Source organism: Myotis davidii, unplaced genomic scaffold (genome assembly GCF_000327345.1).
Source record: "Myotis davidii unplaced genomic scaffold, ASM32734v1 scaffold391, whole genome shotgun sequence".
In the NCBI taxonomy this organism is placed as follows: Eukaryota; Metazoa; Chordata; class Mammalia; order Chiroptera; family Vespertilionidae; genus Myotis; species Myotis davidii.
In genome coordinates, this window is record NW_006284336.1 from 1317218 (window position 1) to 1341094 (window position 23877).

Genomic DNA, 23877 nt, shown 5'->3' on the forward strand with positions numbered 1-23877 from the left:
CTGTTTCTAGGGGGGGCACTGATTTTTCTTTTATCAGTGGCTTCCCTAGCGTAGGAGGTTCCATTGCTTAACAAGTTTCATTAAGAACACAGCTATTAAATATTCAAAATCTATAGACTGTTCCTGTTGAGAATATAATTATACAGTAAATTAGCTGATGTCCATTATGGTGTCTTTGAAGCACATCTTTGATGTTTCCAGTACTTATATAAGATATAGGGGCCTGTTTATTAAGAGTCTTCAACTGTGTATAAAACTAGAGCAGTCAAAGTAATGGTGTCTGCTGAAGGATTCTTTATCATATGAATTTACCTTTAGTCATCTATTATTTATTTCAGCTATTTTATATGCCATTATAATAAATATTATGACAGAGAAAGCTTTTACGCTTCAACTTATTGTACTACTCTTTACTTGCCTGCAATCCTTCAACAAAATGTAACCATGCTTTACCTATAGTTAACGTAAATCATCACTTACATTAGAATGAAAAATTTGCTCTGAAAAAAAGGGCTCTTTCTTCAATAGCAAGGCCAAGATGCACAATCATGTTGGCTGCCAAACTCCCGTGGCTCTCGCCGTCTCGCCTTAAACTGTTTTTAAGCTGCAAAGTGAATACATTGCATAGAGGGAGAGTGGAAGGTTTTAGAATATTTTCGCTCTCTTGTTAGTTTCTGGCAAGATAAGCATTTTTTATCCAGAGTGCAAAATATTGCCAATTATTGCCTAAGCATTTTTAATAGTTTTGCTTTGCGTGGCACCTAGCTCATAGACCAAATTAAATAAGCTGTTATCCAGTGCAGTTTCTCCTCGAATCAGCCTCACAATTACCTGTAGATATTGATACCGTTTATTTTATAAATTGAATTCCAGCAACACAAGGCAAAAATTTTGACCTGTGTATAATGAAGAAAGAGTTGTCATGATCTCCTTATTAGGGATATATGTGTATTTTGGTAGTGCGGAGGATAGTGTTGAGGGCACTTGTGGGGGCTCAAGCATGAAGGTTGGTGCTTGATGGTTGATCTGAAGGTCAGGTCAAGGCTCTAAGAAAAATCCAGGGCTTCGCCAAGGATCATTTTTGGTGCCGTTTCCTATTTTGAAATGTGGCATCTTCTGTAAGAGCTTTTTCTTGTTAAGGGCACAGTGGTACAGACTGGTGCACACGTACAGAGCTGTAAGAGACTCTCAGGGTCTTCTCTTCCTGGGGTGCCCTATCAAAACAGGCACCCTTTTCATCTGCAGGTTAGGCTGAGGTTGGGCAAACTTCCCTCAGACTTGCTCACAACGCTGGTACGGGTCTTTCCACTGGAGGTACTGGAGCTGAAAGTGGATGCCAGTGTTTATTTCCTCCTGTATTTCCCAGTGAGGATGTGGCCCTCCACTGCCACCATTAGCATTACTTATATAACACTGGAGAGACGAGCGCTATGAAATCCCACATAGGATATTGATGAATTATTAAACCAGTTTAGGTAGGTCTGTATCATCGTTCAGTGAATAATGTCATGTCAACAATGTGCTCAGCACCAGTGTCTCTCGCTGTTGTAAATGTGACAACTTCTATTTAACGTTTCCGAACATAAAATCAGGACTGCACGTGTGTAAAGTGGGAGGCTGAGAGACATCAGCATAATGCAATTAAGGCCCATTGGATTGGAATTTGCAAGATGCCATTAGCAATAAGCTCTGAATGTAGATTATTGCCTTCATTACATTTTCTCTTTCAGCAATAGCCTTCTCTTATAAATTTCAAATGTATAAAATAATAGGATATAAAATAGACACAAATAAGAATATAAAGGCGATGTTCATTTCTTTATAGCTTCTTGGTGTTACATGTTGAAGAATATAACAACAAGGATATACAAGTATACAGCATAGGGTGGTATTTCAGCAAAGACACAAGCTTTGGAATGGGCCCCATCTGGTTATAGAGAGCTGGATCTGTCTTACTGGCTGCACTCAGCCTCTGTTTTCTCAAAGTGGGGACTGATATACTTTAAAAGATATTTCATATGACTCTTAACTAAAAAGTAAATGCCTGTTTTGCCTGAGATGATAAGCTGGTGTACTGGTGTGACTATACAAAAAAAGTAAGGCTTTAAGGAAGGGTTGAGAGAGGCATTTTATACCATTTTAAGATTCAAAAATACTTAGCATGAAGTTTTTTCTATTAAAGCTATATCATAGGTATTATTTTTTTCACCTTTAAATAATAATAAATACATGTAAATGAGATTTTTTTTTAAAGAAGCCCAGAAATGAACTCTTCTATAATTGTAAGAGACGGGCAGATACTCATCCAATCGGCATAGATCAGCACTTTTAAGTGAGATTACACACTGGCTAATGTTTGCATATGGCATGTCCCCATAGCTGAAGGAGACCCTCCTCTTGGTGTACTGAAGGCTGGGCTCCCTATGTCCCTTCATCGCATCTGGGTTTCTCCATCCTTCTTTTGTTGCTGGTAAGCACATTATGAATGTGAGATAGTCTCTTTTACATGTTGTAGTGGTGGGGCAAAAAAGAAAAGGAGTAAAAGCGTTAGAATTCTTGGAATATGCATTTACCTTTAGAGGCAGTGTTACTGAACGAATGAATTAATGAATGAACAAATTCATCCTTATAAATGTTGTCTCTCTTATTGTTGACCAAGAGCAGGACAGCATGCTGCCTCTACATGAGGCAGTTCCAGATCCGGTGGGTTTCCTGGGGTTGGCCTTGCCTGAGTGGCAAAAAGGGTTGACGGCTAAGAGGACAGGCAGGCCACGTGGATATCATGGAATTTGGAATCATGATTAAAACATAGTTCAGTGTGAACTGTGGCTCTGCCAGTTACTGTCTGGGTGAAGTTGTGCAGTAGTTTTCTGAACTTTACTTTCTCTATTTGTGAACTGGGTGGTTAATAAATGGCCCCATAGCGCTGCTGTGGGGATAGAAGGTGCCGTGGGGCAAGAACTCCTGGCCAGTATTCTGAGATGGCTGTTGCTACCAGTTATGCCCACTCAGCCCTGTCCATGAGGAGTGAAGCAATTTGGTGCATATGATGACGGTGATGATTACAGTGATGATAGTGTTAAAAACAATAACAAAACAATCACAGTAATGCTTTTCATTGATAACAATTACAGACCACTCATCAGCCATCAGGCACTGCTCCAAGTGACTTACATATATATTACCTCATTTCCTAATATGGCAGGTGCCATTATTATTTCCATTTCACAGAAGAGAAAACTGAATGCACAAGATTGGGAAGTAACTGGCCAGCTGGTACGTACTGGGACTGGAGTTCAGACCCAGGTGGTCCCACCGAGTCCATGGCCTAACAAACCCCTTTTAAGTCCAGAACATTCACAGAGGTGGGACCTGGGGAACTGTGGCCTCAGGGAGATTCTCTGAGCCTTCTTCCTTCTGCTCTGGTGTGACTTGTCTTCCTCCTTCCAGAGTTTCTAGTCAGACTTTCTCTGAGCTACTGATAATAGTTTATGAAATAAAGAAAGGAAACAGCAATTACTAATGTACTTATTTATGGAAAAACAATGGTCATTCCTTTTTAGCAGTGGCCTTCCAACTAATAATGATAAGTTTTTATTTATGTGTCCCATACCTTATATACATCATGTCTAATCTTTACTCTTAACCATGAAAGACAAATGCCCATTTTCAAGTAAGGCAGCCGAGGCCCCGAGCATTGAGGTCGTGTCCCTGAAGGCTCCCTGCCTGTATCGTGGTCCTGAGCTGGAACCACAACCCGGCTCTGCCATCCTGCTGCAGATGACAACCTCCTCCTATTTCTTCATTTAAATACCAAACAATCCCCATATGGTTCCTTTGGTTTCAGGCTATATCACATCTGAGTCACACTTGGCTAATTCATAGTCATAACATGGCATGAGAGATCACTGTTGTATAACAATAGCAAGCAGTCGAAGGATTCTGCACATACAGACTTTGCAGTCACTCAAGACAGGTTTACAAAGAATAGACCAGGCAGTCTTGGTCTACAGAGGGTGTCTGTGAACCATGCCACCAGCGAGTATCCCTGGTCCCAGGCAAATGGAAGAAGAGTGGGTGGGTTGCTTACTTACTCAGTCTTTCTGGTTGAGCCTGGAGTGTCAGGAGCAGTTGGGCATCTCAGCTACTTAGAAGTTGCTTGATATTTCATGTGTGAGGTGCCACCTGTGCCATTCTATTTTAAAATGATGGGTACTAGCATCTGTATACATAATTTAAAATAAATTTACATTCTTGTTTTGCCTGAGATGATAAGCTGGTGTACTGGTGTGACTATACAAAAAAAGTAAGGCTTTAAGGAAGGGTTGAGAGAGGCATTTTATACCATTTAAGATTCAATATTCTTTTTTTAAAAAATATATTTTATTGATTTTTCACAGAGAGGAAGGGAGAGAGATAGAGAGTTAGAAACATCGATGAGAGAGTATATTCTTAGTATGAAGTTGTTTCTGTTAAAGCTAAGTGAATGGTTGGATAGATCTCTAGAGACACAGGCAGACAGATAGATAGGAAAGGAAGGAGAGACCGACACGTGGAAGGATAACAGTTTATTTTAGGGTAGAGAGATTGTATGTGCATTTATTTTGTTCATATTTTTTCAGCCTTTTAAAATTTTTCTATAACTAATGAAAGTGTGAAGTTGGCAGAGACCTGAAAAAAGCCTGGAGAGGTAGACAGGGCTAAGTCATGTGATAGTCTTTACCATTCTCCATTATATGTCCCCATTATACACCTCTTCCTGGGCTCTTGGAGGGTTGTACCTTCTCAAACAGTGCAGTTACATGGTTGCTTTGCCAATGAAATATGAACAGAAGCAGCCTCTGTCACTGCTGGGTGGAAGCCATGGGGAACCCTGTGCAATTGCCAGACTCCTTTCCCCACTGTGGAAGTTGCTAATGTTATAGAGATAGAGGCTTCATCTGCCTGAGCCCTGGCTGCTATGATGAACATGGCCCACGATGAACATGGCCCCTGAACATGCTCCCATGATGAACATGGCCCATGATGAACATGGCCCCACCACCCTGGGATGGATATGAAACATGAGCGAGTAATAATCCTTGGAGGTTTGGTGTGTGTGTGTGTGTGTGTGTGTGTGTGTGTGTGTGTGGTGTGATATATGGAATCCTGTGCTGACTGACACAGAGACTCTGTGTGAACCAAACTGAGGAATCTGGACCATATCTTGTTGGCCATTCGGAGCTACAAAAGGGTTTTAAGCTGGGACTTTGTTTAGCCAATACAGAGAGCAGATCTGGCCAAACAAGGCTGGATGGCATGTGCTAATTCTAGCACCTCTTAATAAAAAGGTCCCTGGTTCCTTTGTGGTGATGGAACATTTCTGTATCTCGAATCTGGTGAAGGTAACATGAATTTATATGTGTGGTCAGATGTCACAGAATTATACACAAAGGCATTACAAATAAAGAAATTAAGTGCATCTGAAAACTGGTGATATTTTAGTAGTGTCTGATGTCTAATAAATTCCACTCTGCCAGTGTCAATGTAGTGGTTCTGATCATGGCTGAGATGTCACCGTTGGGGATGATGGGAGTGGGCACTATAAGTACTACTTCTTGAGAGTCTATAATTGGTTCCAAACCAGAGTTGACAGCAGCAACAAAAGTTCATGAGCTAAACCATGAAAGTGAATTGTGGTCAGCCCCAGATTCAAGGCCAGACATGGCAGAAAAGCTTACACTGGCAAATCGAAACTCTTGCCTTCACCTCACAGTCCACAGGTTATCCCTCAAAAATGGGACCCACCAGCCCCTGCATTTTCATTTAGAGCATGTCTCATGATAAACACTTTTATAAAGTTGCTAAAGTTCTTAGGTAGTCAGAAAAGCAAATCTCTCAATACACACACATAAACACCCTCTTCCCTCATCCTAAAAGCTGTGTTTTGTTTTGTTTTTCCACTGGATTCACTGTATCGCACACAGTTTTACTACATTTCTCAGGGTCGGTAGTCGAAACAGAAACCTGATACGGAGGGCAGGAGAATTACCTGAGTAATAGTGTGCAGACTTGAATCACTGTCCCCAGGAGCCTAGTAACCCACAGCCTGTGGATTAGTCTGTTGAACTGCTTGATGGTTTGTGACCCCTTGTTCCCCCTAGAGGTGTACGTTCTGATTTTGTTCTTATTAGTAGTGGCAGCTCTGTGCATTATTTTAAAGTGAAAGGGGAGGACCAACAGACAACTTGCCAACTGTAAGTTACACACACAGAAGCATGTGAAGGCCCCCTTGGCCATGCCATCATTATCCTTGGAAAATTGCTTTGGAATCATCTTCTGGGAATGTTTTCCCTATTTAATGCAGAAATATGTACATGTATTTTTATAATGTCTCCTGGGGTTTTTATTGGGGTTTGGCTGAGAGGAGTAGTGTTTACCCCTCTTTCCCCAGCAGAATAAACACCTGACTCCCCTCTTAGGTGCAGTTGGAGTTCTGTCAGATCCTGTGCATGGTCCTGAGAGTCAGGCTCCGAGTGAGTGAGGCTGGGCCCAGGGATGAGGATGAGGGGAAAGGACACTTTATTGCTAACTCTGAAGGTCAGAGCAGGTGGATGAACATTTTTGAGGCACAGGAATACTCGGGGGAGTAAGCTAGCCTTTGGCAGACTTTACTCCCTGATTTTAACCACCAGATAGGTACTGGCTGTTCAGACAGAAAGCGTACAGGGTTCGATCCTCATCTGGAAGTCTAAGCTGTCTACGCCGGGTGCAGCCTCACTCAAGTCCATTCACTTCTCCTGGTGGCAATTTCCTGCTCTCTAGACAGAGATGCGCAGCCTTGCCTCACTGTGGATCCTCCGGCTTGAACGTCCCCGATCTTAGGAAACCCTAACAAATACTGTGTTTCCACTTTTCCCATTTCCTAAGCCAAGTTAAATGCTTCTCCTCCTTTTGAAACCTGCACGTTTGTGCATCTGCTACTGCATAATGAATGTAAATCTATACTGGCCAGCCCTTTGCCACTGATATGCTGTTAGGTTTGGGGAAGTCATAGAATCACTCTCTGCCCGTTTTGCCTAGAACTGGGCTCTGTGATTAGACATGGCCTGGGTCCCCCAGGATATAACAGACATCTAGTCTGCCATGCTCCTCAGGGTAGACCCTTGCATATCCTTAATACCATGCTGCATGGCAGTCTACCCAAAGCACCATTTATTGCAGGCTGGCACCAGGAGAAGAATTGGGCACAGTAGATGTTTTATCTCTCTCTAGTTAAATTTACCAAATACCTCCTCTCTTCCAGACAGGATGGCGGGTGCTTTATACTTATCCTCACAATTCTGTGAATAGGTCATTAATAGTCACCTTTTACAAATGAGGAAATTGAGTCTCAGAAATGTTACCTGGCCTCAAGGCAGGCTGCTCCTCAGCTGTCTCTGCCTGATGTTTATTATTCAAAGCTTGGGAGCTGGGTGAGAGCCCAGGACCTTGGCAGCCAAGATAAACTGCCCCATATCCACCAAGCATCCCAGCATGGTCTGTATCCATCCCGGAATAGGACAGCTCGGTTGGAGGATGTTCTTAGCAGTGCTGTTTGCATTCACCTTTCCTAGCCTTAGAGGTGTCCTGTTTTTCTCCTTAGTCTTCCTGTAGCCTCACCGTCTAGACAAGAATTCCCAAGTCAACCATTTGTTTTATGGGGGCTCTTTTACCTGAATAGGCAGGTGGCCTGGCATCCTATCTTTGGAGGAGGTAGGTCTAAGAACTGATAGTATTGAATCTCACACCCTGAAGTCCAGCCAAACTAAAAATTGGGAGTGCCTTTCACACAAGGCAAGTCTGAGAGGCAACCCTGATCTTTCCAGAATTGTGCTGGAGCCGTCCAGTGGAATGTGATGCTTCAAAGCCTGACTGCTCCAGCCCTTCGAGTTCCTTTCCAGGAGGGAACTTTGGCTTTTGTGTCAGATTGGCTTGACGTTATGCTTGCTACCTGCACTTCTTACCTCTGTGATCTCTTATAAGATGCCACATTGAAAAGTGGAAAATATAGCCCATTGCTCAGTTGTGAGGGTGAAACTACATGGTGCATGTAAATGCTCAGCCCATGGGAGGCTCTGAATAGACAGTAGCCATTATGAGCATCATTATGATAATCCATATATGCCCCGTCTGTAGAGTTTTCTGGGTTACTAATCCCCGGAGATCTGAGTCAGTCATGATCCTTCTGTATAAATGACTTTTGCCTGCTTTTGTACTTATTATAAATAAATTGTCTTTAATTTTTGTTGTTATTAATCCTCACCTGAGGATGTATTTCCATTGAGTGGAAGGGAGAGGGAGAAACAGAGAGAGAGAGAAACATGGATGTGTGGGAGACAAATCGCCCACATGTGCCTTGACCAGACCGGGGATTGAGCCTGCAATTGAGGTACATGCCCTTGACGAGAATAGAACCTGGGATCTTTCAGTCTGTGGTTTGTTCCTCTATCTACTGAACCAAATCAGCTAGGGCTATATTGTCTTTAATTTTTGATACAGTCTTGGCGGAGTAATTCCAGAACCTGCATGGCAGCTTTTGAGATTAAAATGTTGTCGGCTGAATTCTTGCCCCAGCCAGCTGTGTCCTGGTGTTCCTATCACTCCAGTTTTTTAGGATGCAGATTGAGAGGCGATACGGGAGCCTGAAGACCCTTAGGCGCCTCTCCTGTGCGCTGCGTGAAGCAGCACAACCCCCAGCCTGTAGTTTCAGCAGAGGCCCGGCCTCACATCCTCCCTAAACTTGGCAGTAAAAGCCTGGTTCTCCCATTCATTTTGATGATTTATATTCTCTCTGGGCGTCTAATATTAAACAGGGGAATTCCGACATGTTCCATAACACATTTACTGTAACTTGATACCATGAACTAAACTTGCTGTTATTTATCATTTCTTTTTATTTTCTCTCATTCCAGCATAAAGCCAAGGTAGAAGCAATGACCCTGGACCTTGCTCTGCTCCGTAGCGTGCAGCATTTTGCTCAAGCGTTCAAGGCCAAGAATGTGTAAGTGTTCTAGTGGAGGGTTATAGATCATAATATCTTACTATTGTAATGTCTTTATCAGATGAACATAACTGGGAGAACGCAAGGCTGTGGTGTTGTCTTGGCGTCCAAGCTGGAGGCTCATTTATATTGGCCCGGTTAAGATGCACCATATTTTCCCGACTCTCGTTGTGATATGTGTCACCCATCTATTAACAGCCTCACAGATAAACAGAAAAGACACAATTAAAGCACTAGTAAAAGTGGCTAATAAAAGCCACATGATCACAAGGTACATCCTGTTTACGGACATTTCTGTTGTGTCCAAGTCAAGGGAAAGAACATTTTCATTGCACTCGGCAAGAGGACACCCCAGCTATCCAGTACGGCAAGGGAGCTGGGGATCAGAGCATGAGAAGGAGGTTCCACTGTCTTTCAAACCTGCCATGATTTTACGGTGGTGTGTGAATGTGGCTCCAAAAACATGGACTCCCATCATGAAAAACTTACTCCTTTTTTCATTCTTTTTTAGTCTTTCAGAATGCCTGAAGGAGGAAGCCTTGGCCAGAGGCTGACACATTTTATACCATTGCATGTTAACCTCTCTTTCAGACAGAGAGAGATCAGGCCTCAGATCCAATGCTGAGGCAAGCAGTGGTGGGTACCTCCATTTTAATGGTAATATTTTGTGTCCAAGTGTTTATTTTTGTGGTTCTCTCACAATTTTTAGGACAGGCAATCCTGGCTTCTTATTTACCATAGGGGTTTGAGTTTCATTAAGAAGTAACTTTCAGTGGGTTGAATTATTAAACATGAGGATTAAGTTAATATTAGTAGAGGTGCCAAGGATAAGACAGTTCCAAAGGTGGCACCAGTTTTCTTGACTGAATTTGGAGAACTGTTGCATGACAAGCTATCTTTGCATTAGACTATTAGGATCATGAACGATGGGTGTAAGGGGAGGTATCCTAAACCAAATATTTATATGGCACTATGTAGATCTGACCCCTCAGTGCTGTCCACTATCCAATTCTTCTCATGTTTCCCTCAATTTCCCACTCAGCAATTTTAGATGGTTAAGGAGTCTGTTCTCTGAATCCATTTCTGGATCAGGCAAGTGGCCTGAGTCCTGGAGGTTGAAGGACTGAGTTAGAGTCCTCAATGAGACTTGCACCGTCCCCTAAGTGCAGGCTGCACACTCACAGGAATACTTGGAAAATAACCCTAGTTTGCCAGCAGGCCTGGGTGAGCCCTACCATGTGTGCTCTCTGTAGTGTTTGGCAATATTAGCGCTGGCCCTGCGCAGAGCTCTCAAGGAGCCTCAAGTTTGGGTGCAGCAGTAGTTTTTAATATTCACCAAAGGATATTTTTTCTATTGATTTTTTTTCCCTTTCGAACAGAGAGTGGAGGCGAGAGAGGCTGACCAGGAATCAAACCCACAACCCTTTGGTCCACAGGCCAGTGCTCTCACCACTGAGCATAACTGGCCAGGACACCAGTAGCTTTTAAGTAAAAGCTACTTTGCTCACTTACACCTTTTCATTTATTTATTTACGTGTTCATTCACTTAACATACATGTAGTAAGTGTCTCTAAAGCCTCAGGCACTTTTCCTGGTTTTGGGAAGAGAGGGGTGACCATTGGAAGCCAAGTTATGCTGAAGCAAGCCAGAATCTCAGTTGTCAGGAAGCAGTGTTTTGTTGCAAAAGGTAATAATAAGAGTAATCACAATAGCAGCAGTAGCAGCTCATTTATGAGTGGTTATTATGGGCCTCACACTTAAGAACCTTTTGCATACATTTTCTGGTTTAATTCTCAAAGCAACCCTTTGTGGTAGGTGATGTGTGGTATCTCTATTATACAGATGCAGAATGGGAGACCAAAAGAGTAGGTCAGTTATTTGAAGGCAGCTGGCTGGGAAGCAGAGGGGCTCTGATCCCGTGGGGTTCCTTACTCCTGCTTCCCCTCCATGCCGAACTGTCCCTTATTTTACATGGGGTGAAACCAAGATCAGAGAAAGTGAGTGACTTTCACAGGCTCACTTGGCAGGTTGGCAGCAAATGTAGGGTTTTTATCAAGCTCTGACTTTTTTGCCCGCTCCTGACACCACACTGCTCCAGCAAGAGCTTAGATGTACTGCCTCTCCTCACGTCCTCCCATTCTGTGTCAGACCGCATTGTGAGCAGGCGGTTCTGCTGGAGAGAGCCAACTGTTACATAAAATCACTGTGTTCCAAGCCTTAACAGGACCATTAGTTTTTAACCATTAAGTAATTCAAAAATCATCACATTCAACTGCTTTTTGTAATCACCAAGCCCCAACTTCTTAGAGAAAGCTATCACCCATTTTGCCCTAATCTTAGATTTTAGCAAATGACTTTGAATTTGTATATTTCTGGGTTCAGAAACAAGGGTGATTTTCCTTTTAGCAAACCCTGTACCACAAACCTCTTTTTTGATGTCTCTCGAGAGTACAGTGTTTTACATGTTTTAGAGAAATATTGTGGTGGGGAAAATATGCATAAAAAAAAAAGCGAGTGATTTCAACGTTTGAAATCCTGCCAGTGAAATCTCTCCTGGATAGGCAGGCGGCAGTTCAGCGCTTACAGGTCTTTAGATACTGAGAACTGTCAGAAGTGAACTTAAGTGCTGGTGACTGGGCTGCCAAAAAAACATGTGTAGCTCTATTCTTATAATCACCTCCCATCTTTATACATTAAAATTTCCATGTGTGTAAAGTATAATGACAAATGAAAGTAAGGCTGCCAGTTCAGAGCCAACCTCTTTCTGTGTTGGGGAACTGAGGAGAGGAAACACCGTTACATTTAAATTTCATGTGGATGCCCCCATTCCATATCCCATTTTCAAGCCTGTCTATAAACACCCCGGAAGTTTTTCAGGCTCCCCTTTCCTGTGTGCCTTCCCTGGTTCACATTCCAGCACTGCAACATGCAGCATCTTGTGTAGACTGAGGCCCTGAGACTGAAAAAGGTGGAAACAGATGTGCATGGAGACCGTGGTACAAGACTTGGCTCACTGTACTCTGGAGCCACCCTTCATCTGCCTTCTAGTAGGAGGAAATGCAGACTGGCCTATTCTGGGAAATCATCTTCTGTGTTGGGGGTGGGAGTGAAGCCACTTCAAAATGAGCACTGCTAATGTGATGATGCAAAAATCACTTTTCCTTTATTTTGTGCAAGGCAATGTGCTAAGCACATTTGTCTTTAAATTCTTACAGTAACCCTGGGCATTAGTCATTTTTATCTCTATTTTACAACTTGAAGGTCCCAGCTTTTCAGAAAGAGTCTAAATGGCTTTCCCCAGGTTAGCAAGTTGTGGGTTCCAAAATTTGAATCCAAGTCTGAACTCAGAGAGACTCCTGTTTTTGTTAATTCTCAGACTCCAGTCATAGTTTTCAGGGTGGATTTCTGTATTGGTATGTATTTCTGAGTAATATGTTACTTTGTAATTTAGTAGTCTAAAACCACTTAAAACAATAAATATTTCTATTCTCTCTTCCTCTTCCAGCTTGTTTAAGTCAGTATTCGAATAATCAGGTCAATGCATTTTTAAAAATACATTTTATTGATTTCAGAGAGAAAGGGAGAGGAATAGAGAGATAGAAATATCAATGAAATGTTTCATCATCTATTGGCTGCCTCCTGCATGCCCCTTCTGGGGGTCAAGCCAGCAATCCAGGCATATGCCCTGACTGGGAATCACAACGTGACCTCCTGGTTCATAGGTTGATGCTCAATTACTGAGCCACACCTGCTGGACAAGGTCAATGCATTTTAATAAATAGTTTTTCCCTCAATTATTTTTCTTAAACTAATGCAACATACAAGGTGGGACAAAAGCATTTTTACAGTTGTGCATATGGAAAATAATATAATAATTAATAAATACTAATTCAAATATTTCAGGTACTCACAACTATAAACCTACTTCTGCCCTACCCTATTTGTTGAAGGGCTCAGGTTGTCCTGTAGAGTTTTCTGTAATCTGTACATTAGTGACTGCATACCTGGGGTGTCATTTAACATGTTCTGGTGTCAACTATGTTTCTTGTGACATGGTAGCTAAGTCTAGAGGCTTGAACAAATTCCTGTTTACTTTTCTGGCAAGCATAGCTCATAGATGGTGAAGTCTTCCATCAAGAGGGCACATATACCTGGTTGATAAAGCCAGTTTTCTCAAGGCTCAGCACACCTTTATCAACCCCTTCTTCTGGCCATTCTCTCCTGGTCTGCCCACGCTATTTTCATTCACTTATTGTGTTATTCTCCCCTCACTTTTCTGGGTGGTCAGCCCAGGAAGCCTCAGCCTGCTTCCAGACAGTTCTCCCAGGCGTTAGTGATGGTGGTGGTCAGCCAGTGTGTCTCAGGTCGAATTATTTTGGGCATTACTGGAAAGTTCCAAACCAAAGGCTGTGGTAAATCTCAACCAAACTGAGTTTTGAGGGATATTTTTGTTTCAACTGCAATCCTGGAGTGTAGCCAGACTCCATACTGCCTGGCAGCGGAGGCATCCATCAGAGCATGAGGACTGGGACCCTTACAGATCATTCGGACCACATGTTGGGATTTTCTGTGATGGTTCTGGAATAGTAACATGTTGTTTGTGGCGATTTTGCACATTTTCACCCCTAGTCCTATGCCTACTTTATTGAGAAGCACCCATTTTGAATAGGGTCTGGAAGAGCTCAACAGCTCCGAGACCTGGGAACTCCATAAATATTTTCTTTTTCACATGTTTTATAGTTTGACTTCCATATATTCCTGAAATAATGAATACCAGGGTTCCAATCCTGGAATTTTAAAAGTTGGTGGTGGCATGTAATGTATAGCAAATCCAATTGCTTGCAACCCAGTAACCAGTCAACTCTTAATTCTGACCAAGGTCTTTGGTTCATGATGGAAATTAACTGAAATTGATAGTAAGTTCATATTAACATAATACATGCAGTCCTGAAGATTTCTAGAACTTCACTGTTGATCATGGATTTCTATTTTCTCTTCTTTCTGTCTAAAGTATAATTTAAATAAATTAGGCTTCCTTAATTTTAAAGAAATTATATAGGATAGTAATGTTTAAAAGGAAAGATTAAAAGTTTTCTACTCCACCTTTACTTTTTAAATATTTGAAGGAGAAAAATCTTTAACAAAGTTATTTATTTTCACTTTTTACTAAATTACTTTCAGAACGTGCATGTACTAATCCCAGATATAATATTCTTGGATTCCTATTCCAAATTTTGCTGTCTCAAATTCTTCTATGGAAGTGGGTGGGCTATAAATTATAAATAAATTCCAAATTTTGAGGGATAAATTACCCCGAAGACCATTGTGTAAATTATGGCTTAATCTTTCTTTCTCTCCTCAGCTTAACTTTAAGAATAATGTTTTAGCTAACATATCTGCATTACTCTTTGCTCAACATGAGAAATCCATTTCTGGTTTGCCTAACAGAGGATCATGTTGCTTTGCTTTTCTACACTGTATGAAAACTAAAATAAATAAAAACAAAGAGTCAGGTTTTAGTTGTAATGAACTTTCTAAATCTTTATCTTAATTATGACTCTTTAAGGAAAAAAATTAAAAGTCTGTAAGTTAGTTTTCTGCCATCCCATACATTTTCCATCTTAGGGTATTAAAAAATTATATTATGAAACATTTAATATATTTACAAACATCAGGAAAGAATGCTTCCCTCAGAAGTAAATTTTTAATCTGAAAATTAACTTTCAGCATCATTTGCTTTTATATAATTCTTTAGAACTCTTTCTAAAATATACTGTCATTCCTTAATAAACAGAAATACTAACTTTAAGTAATGCGGTATAGTACAGGGGTAAGCACACTTTTGTATAAAGGGCTAGAGAATAAATACTTGAGACTTTTCATGCCATAAGATCTCCGTTGCAGTTAGCTCTGGCTTGTAGCATGAAAAATACATGGACAATATTTAAATGGGTGAATATGACTGTGTTCCATTAAAACTTTATTTATCAAAACAGGTGATGGTCTGGATTTGGCAAGAGTCACAGTGTGCCAACTGCTGGTGTAGTGGAAAGAATACAGAGTTTTGGGATCAAGTGAACTTGGATTTAAATCCTAGCTCTACTACTTACTAGCTTTGTGGCCTTGGGGAATGTCTTAGCATCTCTGGGCCTCACTTGCCAGATGTATATAAAGTAGAGGATCACATATGCCTGTTAAAGTTGTTGAGGAGAATAGCCATAATGAATGAAATAACCCAATACAGCTCAGTGCACTGTGCCATTGACTGTTACTAACATGTATTTTTTATCATCTTGATTTTTAAAAATATATTTGTTTATCATCTAATTTTTTTTAAATGTATTTCTCTCGATTTCAAAGAGGAAGGGAAAGGGAGATAGAAACATGAATGATGGAAGAGAATCATTGATCAGCTTCCTCCTGTGTGCCCCATACAGGGGATTGAGCCTGCAACCCAGGCATCAAACTGTGACTGGGAATCAAATTGTGACCTCCTGGTTCATAGGTTAGTGCTCAACCACTGAGCCATGCCAGCTGAGCAATTCTAAAATTTTAAATAATACATATAGATAAAATAGAAACAAGGAATTGACTCAAACAGGAAAGGGGAATAAAAATAGACTAGTAAGATGTGATCATAGAGGAAGAGAGTCTGTCTCATAAGGTCTTTCACATTCATTAAAAATTGGGCCTAAGAATGAGCTTTGGGATTCCTGGCCATCAAGAGAAGAGAGGAATTCAGCTTCACTTTGCCCACAGCAAATAAGCATGACAAGATCAAGCATAAAAGGTTGTTACTATAGTGAAATTCCACTGAGGACCACAGAGTACTGATTACTGAGTATTCCCGCTCTTCATTGTTAGTAAAGCCATGGACTTGAGGGATATTTCAGTTTTCTTTTAGAGTAAATAGCTAGACTCTGTTTTCTTTGCCATTATCACATCTGTTTCACCTGGCTTTAAGTAGCTTTTCCAAAGTTGCCTTAAGAGCAACCTGCTTTCAATGGTTGCTATTTGAATGATATATTTTCCCAATCTGATAATTTTAATCTAAATGTACATTTAAATGTAGAGAATGTGTCTCCTATAGATGGCATATACTTGGGTATGTCCGGAAATGATTTAGGCTGAAAATCTCTGTCTTTTGATTTAATTTTGAATCCATTTGATTTTAATGTTATTATTTTTACTAGAGGCCTGGTGCACGAAATTCGTGCACAGGGGTGTGTCCCTCAGACCGGCCTGCACCCTCTCACAATCTGGGACCTCTCAGGTACAGTCCCTAGGCCTGGCTGGCAATCAGGGCCTATTGGGCTTTCCTTCCCCTGGCTCCCAGCAGCTTGCCCTGCCCTTGCTGCTGCCACTGCTTACCATCTGTGAGGCACTGCCCCCTCCCCCGCCGCCAGTCTCCTCCTGCTGCAGGCAACAGGTGTGGGGTGCGATCACTTGGCTGGCCTGGGCTCCCCTCTGCAGGGTGATTGCTGGCCGGCCCCGTACCCCCTACACAGTGTTGCTGGCCTGTACCGCCCTCTTTGGGCCTCCCTATGTGGGCGATTGTGGAGTGAGGTTGAGCCCCCCAACCAATCACATCTCATCCGCCTTGGCTGGCTTGATGCTAGTGTGTGTCATAGCATGGTTGTCCAGAAGGTCGTTCGGTCAATTTGCATATTATGCTTTTATTATTATAGACTAGAGGCCCGGTGTACAAAAATTTGTGAACTGGCGGGTGGGGGGGTGGTATCCCTCAGCCTCACTTGTGCCCTCTCACAGTCTGGGACCCCTCGGGAGATAATGACCTGCTGGCTTAGGCCTGCTCCCGGGTGGCAGAGGGCAGGTCCAATCCCTAGGTGCAGCCCGTGGTCGGGCTCAGAGCAGGGCAGATTGGGGAGTTGGGGTGCCACCCCCTGTCATGCAGAGAGCAGGGCGGATCGGGAAGTTGTGATGCCACCCCCAGTCATGCTCAGGGTAGGGCTGATTGGGGGGTTGGGGCACCGCCCACTGTCAACTCAAGGCAGGGTCAATGGGGAGGTTGCGGCGCCACCCCGTCACACACAGAGCAGGGCCGATCCGGGGATTGGGGATCTCCCCCCTATCAGGCACAGATCAGGGCGGCTTAGGGGCTTGGGGTGCCTCCCCCTGTCACGAACAGAGCAGGGTGGATAGGGAGGTTGTGGCCCCGCCCCCTAGCACACACAGAGCTGCAGGGCGATCAGGGGGTTTGAGCGCTGCCCCCTGTCACGCTGCTCCAGGGGCCAGGAGGCCTCGTGGCCCCGCTGATCCCAGTGCTGGGAGGCCTCGCTGCTCAGCTGATCCCGGTGCTGGGAGGCATATTACCCTTTTACTATATAGGATAGAAGCCTAGTACACAGGTGGGGGCAAGCTGGTTTGCCCTGAAGCGTGTCCCGGATCAGGGTGGGGGTCCTGCTTTGGTGCCTGGCCAGCCTGGATGAGGGGCTGATGGCTGTTTGCAGCTGGTCACACCCCCTTCAGGGTGGGGGTCTCCACTGGGGTTCCTGGCCAGTCTGGTTGAGTGGCTGAGGGCCGTTTTCAGGCTGGCGGGTTACTAAAGCTTTCAACCTCTCCTTTTTTTTTCTTTTCTTTTTTTATTCTGGGATTTATTTACCTTCTATGGCTGTCATTGGAACTGAGAGCTGGCTTTAGCTCTGAGGCTCGGCTCCATCTATGAGACCTTGGCTGCTGATCTGGGTTTGTTTGGATTCTATAATTGAAACACTGTTTCAGCTACAGCTCTGAGGCTGGCTGGCTGAAAGCAGGTTTCTGGGGATTGTTTAGCTTCTATATTTGCAACATCGTTGCTTAGAGTGCAGCTCAGAGGCCGGTGGCGGCAGGCGGGTAACCTTGGCTTCCTCTGTCGCTGGAGCAAGCAAGCCTCCTGTTCACTTCAGCTGCCTGGCTGCTGGTCGCCATCTTGGTTGGCAGTTAATTTGCATATCGCCCTGATTAGCCAGTGGGAAGCGTGTCAGAGGTACGGTTAATTACCATGTTTCTCTTTTATTATATAGGATAGTTGGGTTTATGTCTGCCATTTTCCTTTTTGTTTTTCTTATGTCTCATGTCTTTTTAATACCTTCATGCTTCTGATAATACCTCCTTTTATATTAAGTAGTTTTTCAGGTCAAAATTTTAATATTTTAATGCTATTTTTACTGTTTTGTTATTTTCCTAGTAGTTGCTCTGGGTATTAACCATATACATCTTAATATAAGAGAATCTACCCCAGATTTTATTTACCACAGATACTAACTTTAATTCTAGTGTAATATAGAAAAATGTATTTCTATATGTCTATATCCTTTTTCCTATATTTGCACTCATATTATTATACCTAACATAATGTTTAAATACATAGATATATTAAATTCATCTTCATAAAAAAAAAGAGCAACCTGCTTTGAATAAGTGAGGTACCATGGGATATATTCAAAATAGTGAACTTGCTGCGTACTCTGGTATACCAAAGTATTTCACATGCCTTCTTCTCCCCTCTGTTTAGTTTTAAATGTTTCCCTTCCTCTCATTATTTATCCAGTGCTTACAATAGTACCAGGATCTGGGCTAGACATGGGTTTTAAACATTTGTCATCTCATTTCTCCTGTGCCTTATCTCTCTCTTATAGTAGTCATGAAACTTAAGGACATTTTCATAACTTTTCACGATGGCCATGTTAAAAAACATATGCTAGGTAGAGAAGAAAAAAATAAGCTAATTTAATTAAGGGCCTCTTAGCAGTTAAATTTGTCAGAAAAAATTTTCCATGAGCCTTTTGCCATCATTAAAAGTCATCACTGCTAAGGAATACATGAAAATGTGTTTGAATTAACCACAGCCATGTTAGCAAAATAAACAGTTTTGATTTCCCAACAGAATTCTAGGGTCAGTCATCACTATCATGTTTCATAAAATCAAAGTAATGTATGTTAATTGAAGATACACAAAAAAGCCCCTTCCAGGAAGAATAGAAACCCCGCTTTGAAGGGTAAATACAATTACTCTGTGGTTGCCTCTTCCTTCCCACACTCGTCAATCCACCAGTGCTGGTGTTATATCATAAGCTTTAGCAAAGAATATTAATTTTGTTGTGGTATTCAACAAAGATCTCTTAAAGCAGTTGACTATAGCACAAGTCAGCAAAGTTTTTCGAAAACAATCAAATATTTATTTAAATATCTATATAAATATGTTGTCTTTGTGAGCCAGATGGTCTGTAGCAACCATTCAGTCAGTATTGAGTGCATTTTGAGTGTTGAATGAGACCATCGTAGGGCAAAAGTAGCCTCTGTTAAAGTGTAAACGAGTAGACATGGCTGTGTTTTAATAAAATTTTATTTAAAAGCAGGAAGTGAGTTGGATATTTTATTTGATCTGGTGATTGTGGTCTGTTAATCCTTGGACTAGAACTCACTATTCCTTGAAATGTAACTCATTTTAATAGCATCCTTTCTCACTATGAGAAATAAGAGCGATTTTTCTTAGAAAATGGTTTATGTTAGATCTGGTCAAGATAGATAAGAACGTATAACCATTGTTGTGTGCAATGGTTAATTTTAATTCTCTGCAGAAAGTGCTGATACTTAGAGGCTGATCAAAGAGATGAGTTTGAGTAGAACAGTGTTCTGTGATGAGTTTGGTGTAAGCAGGTCAACTACCACAACTAGGTATTGTTTATTTATAATGAGGACACTGTAGTCCTAATTGGGACTTGAACCATATAATGATGATGATGATGATAATTATTACAATTTATCACCTATTTATTGTGCATCATGCACAGTTAAGCACTTATATGCCATCCCATTTTATCCTCATAAGAACTCAGAGGGTAGAACAAAAGACTTGAAGAGTGGTAGTATCTTATGGTTCAGCCTAATACAATGATGAACCACATCTCACAGATCAAGAAATTGGGGATTAAAGAGGTTAAGGACCATGACCAAGGTTATTCTAGCGAGTTGGTGGTGAGGCTAGAACTGAGTCTGAAATATGCTCTCTCACTGGACTCAGGCAGAAAGATTTTGAAGAATCAGAAAGATCTGTTTCATTTGGGAAGTGCATCATGTGGGATGCATTGCCTTGGAAGGAGATTTGTCCCATTAATAGGATGGATGACAACCCCTGCCTACTGGGACAATTATTAAGGTCACTTCAAGGTCGAAGGAGATGCTTCTTCCAGCCAATTTTCTATCACCAAGAAGAAATTGTTTTTCTGCAATATGTATAAAAGAGGTTAAACCAACCCAATAGGGGAGGGGCTCATCCCTTCAATTAAGGTACTCAGCCTGTTTTCCACCAGGTATCTCAACAGTGTCTCTCCACGGAGTCAGTTTAAGCAGAAATGGCAGCTATTTACTCTTGTTTGCAGTCATATTTATACATTTAGTCCACATGTCAGTGTTTATTTCCCCTTAGTTCCTACTTGTCTTCATAATGATGCTGATCAGGTAGACAGGAGTAGATCAGAGGGTCATTTTACTATGTACACATCTGTACTGCCAGAGTGATTGCTCTGCTGCCTGACTGTCCTGTGGAAAAACCCTTTAGTGAGGACTTGCAAAAGCTGTACTGCGGATGTGGCCCACCAAGGCCTCTGCGAGATGGCCCCTTATCCACTTTCATTATAGCCATGTTCTCCCAAACCTGTCCTTCCAGACTCTGCCCCACAAAGAGCTGCTTACAAGTTCTGCCTCCTGACTCTGGGTCTGCCAATCTGACTTGTGCCGCATCCCTCTGACCTCTCCATCACATACTCACTTGGTGCTTTTCTCACAGCCTCTAGAGAACCTGCCTTGTTTCCTTTTTTTTTTTTTTTTAAATATATTTTATTGATTTTTTACAGAGAGGAAAGGAGAGAGATAGAGATAGAGAGTTAGAAACATCGATGAGAGAGAAACATCGATGAGAGAGAAGTCGCTCAGCTGCCTCCTGCACATCCCCTACTGGGCAAGTGCGCGCAACCCAGGTACATGCCCTTGACCGGAATCGAACCTGGGACCCTTCAGTCCGCAGGCCGACGCTCTATCCACTGAGCCAAACCGGTTCGGCTTGTTTCCTTCTTTTACTTCTGCTACACAGTGGTTGAATTGGCAGGTCACTCTTTGGAGCATCAATCACATACCCAGTCATCATGCTTGGAATATTTTGGGGATGCTTTTGCCTATATCGATTTTTCTTTGTTAGACTGAGCCCCAGAGAAGCAGAAACCTTGGCTAATTCATCTTTGTCTTAGCTTTGAATCTCTGTTCCATAGCTTACTAAGATGATGACCTTGGCAACTGCCTTCATCTCTCTGAGTCTCAGTTTCTTCATCAGTAAAAGTGGGAGATGATAGTGATCGCATTGTGGCATGGTTGAGAGGATTAAATCATATAATGTTCTTAAAATGTAGTACCTGATATCTAATAAACAGTCAGTAAATTTTAGCTTTTATCATTGTTATTTTCATTAGTATTATCCTTTGCAATTATTACATTTACTGCCTTATAGTAACCTCAAGCAAGGGCATGGATGGTTGGATGAGTAGATGGATGGGAGGGAGGGCAAAAATAGAAACATGTAGTTCCATTTGGTGACCACAACTTTTCTTTTAGGGTGTCAACTCTCAGCCATTGAAAGTTGTTGAATTGGTACCTCTTTGGGTAGCATGGAGGTTACACGTTTATAGATCTTGGAAAATAAATTTTAAAGTAATAAAATGTGCAGTAGTTATTTTGGGAAAATAACACAAATTTTGTCTTCTAGGAATCTATGAACACATTTATCATCTAGGAGCCAGGGCTACCTTGCTGTGGCATGGCCGTGTGAACATACTAGCCTGCCATTGCTTGGCTTGGAGAGGGACTGGCACCTCTGAGTTCTGCCAAGCCTATTCTTTGACCTCCGCTGAGACCACCTACACAGTCATTGGCGCAGCAAATCCATGATGCTAGGGTTAATATTTGGTAATTCTCAGAGAAATCCTGGTTTATGTAAGACTTGGGAAAAATATTTCAGTGTCTGTGGTTCAGAATTATATTTCTCAACTTGGCCCATGAATGCAGCTTGGTTTTTCTCCTTGTACCATCTAACCGCCCCCATTGTCACATTGGAGTTCTACTTTTACATAATTGACATGTTGGGAAGTTTGTGCCTATACCACACTGAAATCACATTTTAATAACATGGGAACTATCTTTTTCCCCCAGTAAATTGTTGAGAAGCTAATTCTTGTCAGCCTAAAAACTTGAATATACATTTGAAATAAATCACCAGCATTATACTTTGGGAGCCTGCTGAAAATCCCCAAAGAAGAATATATTTTTAGGTGAACTACTTGTTGCCGCACTGTGTTTTTAATACTATGAATCCCTTCTTTCCTTCATTTTGTAAGAATCTACTGTGTATCTTGTCATTCAGGAAAATATAAACAGAGCCTCTCAATTAGCAGTGACGTTCTTCAGGTTGCCTTTAAGGTCAGCCTGCTCTTATAGCTTATTCACCAGCTCAGAATAAAAAAGATGTTTGAGCTGACATAATGCAATAATTTATAACCAAAACCAAAGAGGAGAAAAATGCTTCTGTTTGTCTCAGAAGTACAAGTAATGGGTAAGTCCACAAATGATACATCTTTGGGAAACGGATCTTGGCAGAATGTCTCCCTCCTAAAATGACCGCAGTTCCTCAGTCTCCCATATCAGCTCTCCAGACTCCCCAGAGACTGTCTCTTGAGGACAGTGTTTCTCAACTTGTCCATGTTGTGGAATCAGCTGGGGATTTTATACATCACTGATGCCTGGCTGCTACCCCCTGAAGTGTTGATTTGAGTGTTTTGGGGGTGTGCACTGGGCATTCGGACTTTGAAAAAAGCTCCCCAGGTGATGTTCACGTGGTACTGTGTGGGGCACTGGGCACAGTCCATCCAGCAGGTCTCAAGTCCTGGTTATTCTCTGCCCACTTAACAGTTGATGACCATCTGGGCTGTTTATACATCTTGGCTATTATGAATGGCGCTGCTATGAACATTCATGTACAGGTTTTTGTGTAGATACAGTCATTTCTCTTGTGTATGTGTCTAGGAGTCAGTTGCTGGATCATATAGTAACTTTATGTCTAACTTTTTGAGGAACTTTCATTCTTTTTCACAGCTGCGGCACCATTTTACATTCTCACTAGTAGTACATGGGGATCCCAGTTTCTCCACATCCTTGTCAACACTTGTTATTGTCCTTTTAAAAACTTAAGTTATAGCCATCCTTTTTTATTATAACTATACTACTCAGTGTGAAGTGGTTATGTTACGTATATTCTTTTATATCTAAGCACATATATTTTTTTCTTTATATTGAGTATGTCATGAGCACTTTTTCATGTTATTAAATATTCTTCTTTAATTTGAATGTTAAGGACTTTACTGTGATCCATTGCAAAGAGGTAAAATTATTTAACTTACCTTGAACTTTTGGCTGCTAGGTTTTTATTATACTATGATCATGTTTTGCACTTACTTTTTTTTGGATCTTGTTTTCTTAGGATCAATTCCTGTAAGAGGAGTTTCTGGGACAAAGCATATGGATATCTTTTAATCATCTGTAAAATCAAATCACCCTCCATAAAAGTTACATGTAACTCTTATCCCTTCCTCAAAAACTAGGCAATACTATTAAGATATTAAGGATATAAAGTATGATTTGTACAACTTGTATTTATTAATTAAAGTGAAATGTTTATTATAAATGCAAGATTTATGTTTATTCATCATTGAAGTGCTTTTCTCAGCTGCTTTTCAAATCATCTGAGGCCATTGCAGCCACAGAGAAAAGAAACCACTTCCTGGTAGATCAGAAGAGAAATCTTAGCTTTT

At 41.6% G+C, this 23877-nt stretch overlaps 1 protein-coding gene across 1 annotated transcript in view; it reads left to right on the forward strand.

Annotated features, from left to right (window-relative positions):
- The window catches only part of WWOX (WW domain containing oxidoreductase), a 933211-nt gene that overhangs the window by 220246 nt on the left and 689088 nt on the right, over positions 1-23877 (forward strand). The window contains exon 6 of the mRNA XM_006754448.2: positions 8934-9022. Within this exon, the coding sequence (XP_006754511.1) occupies positions 8934-9022 (89 nt within the window). The remainder of the gene's footprint in view (positions 1-8933; positions 9023-23877) is intronic.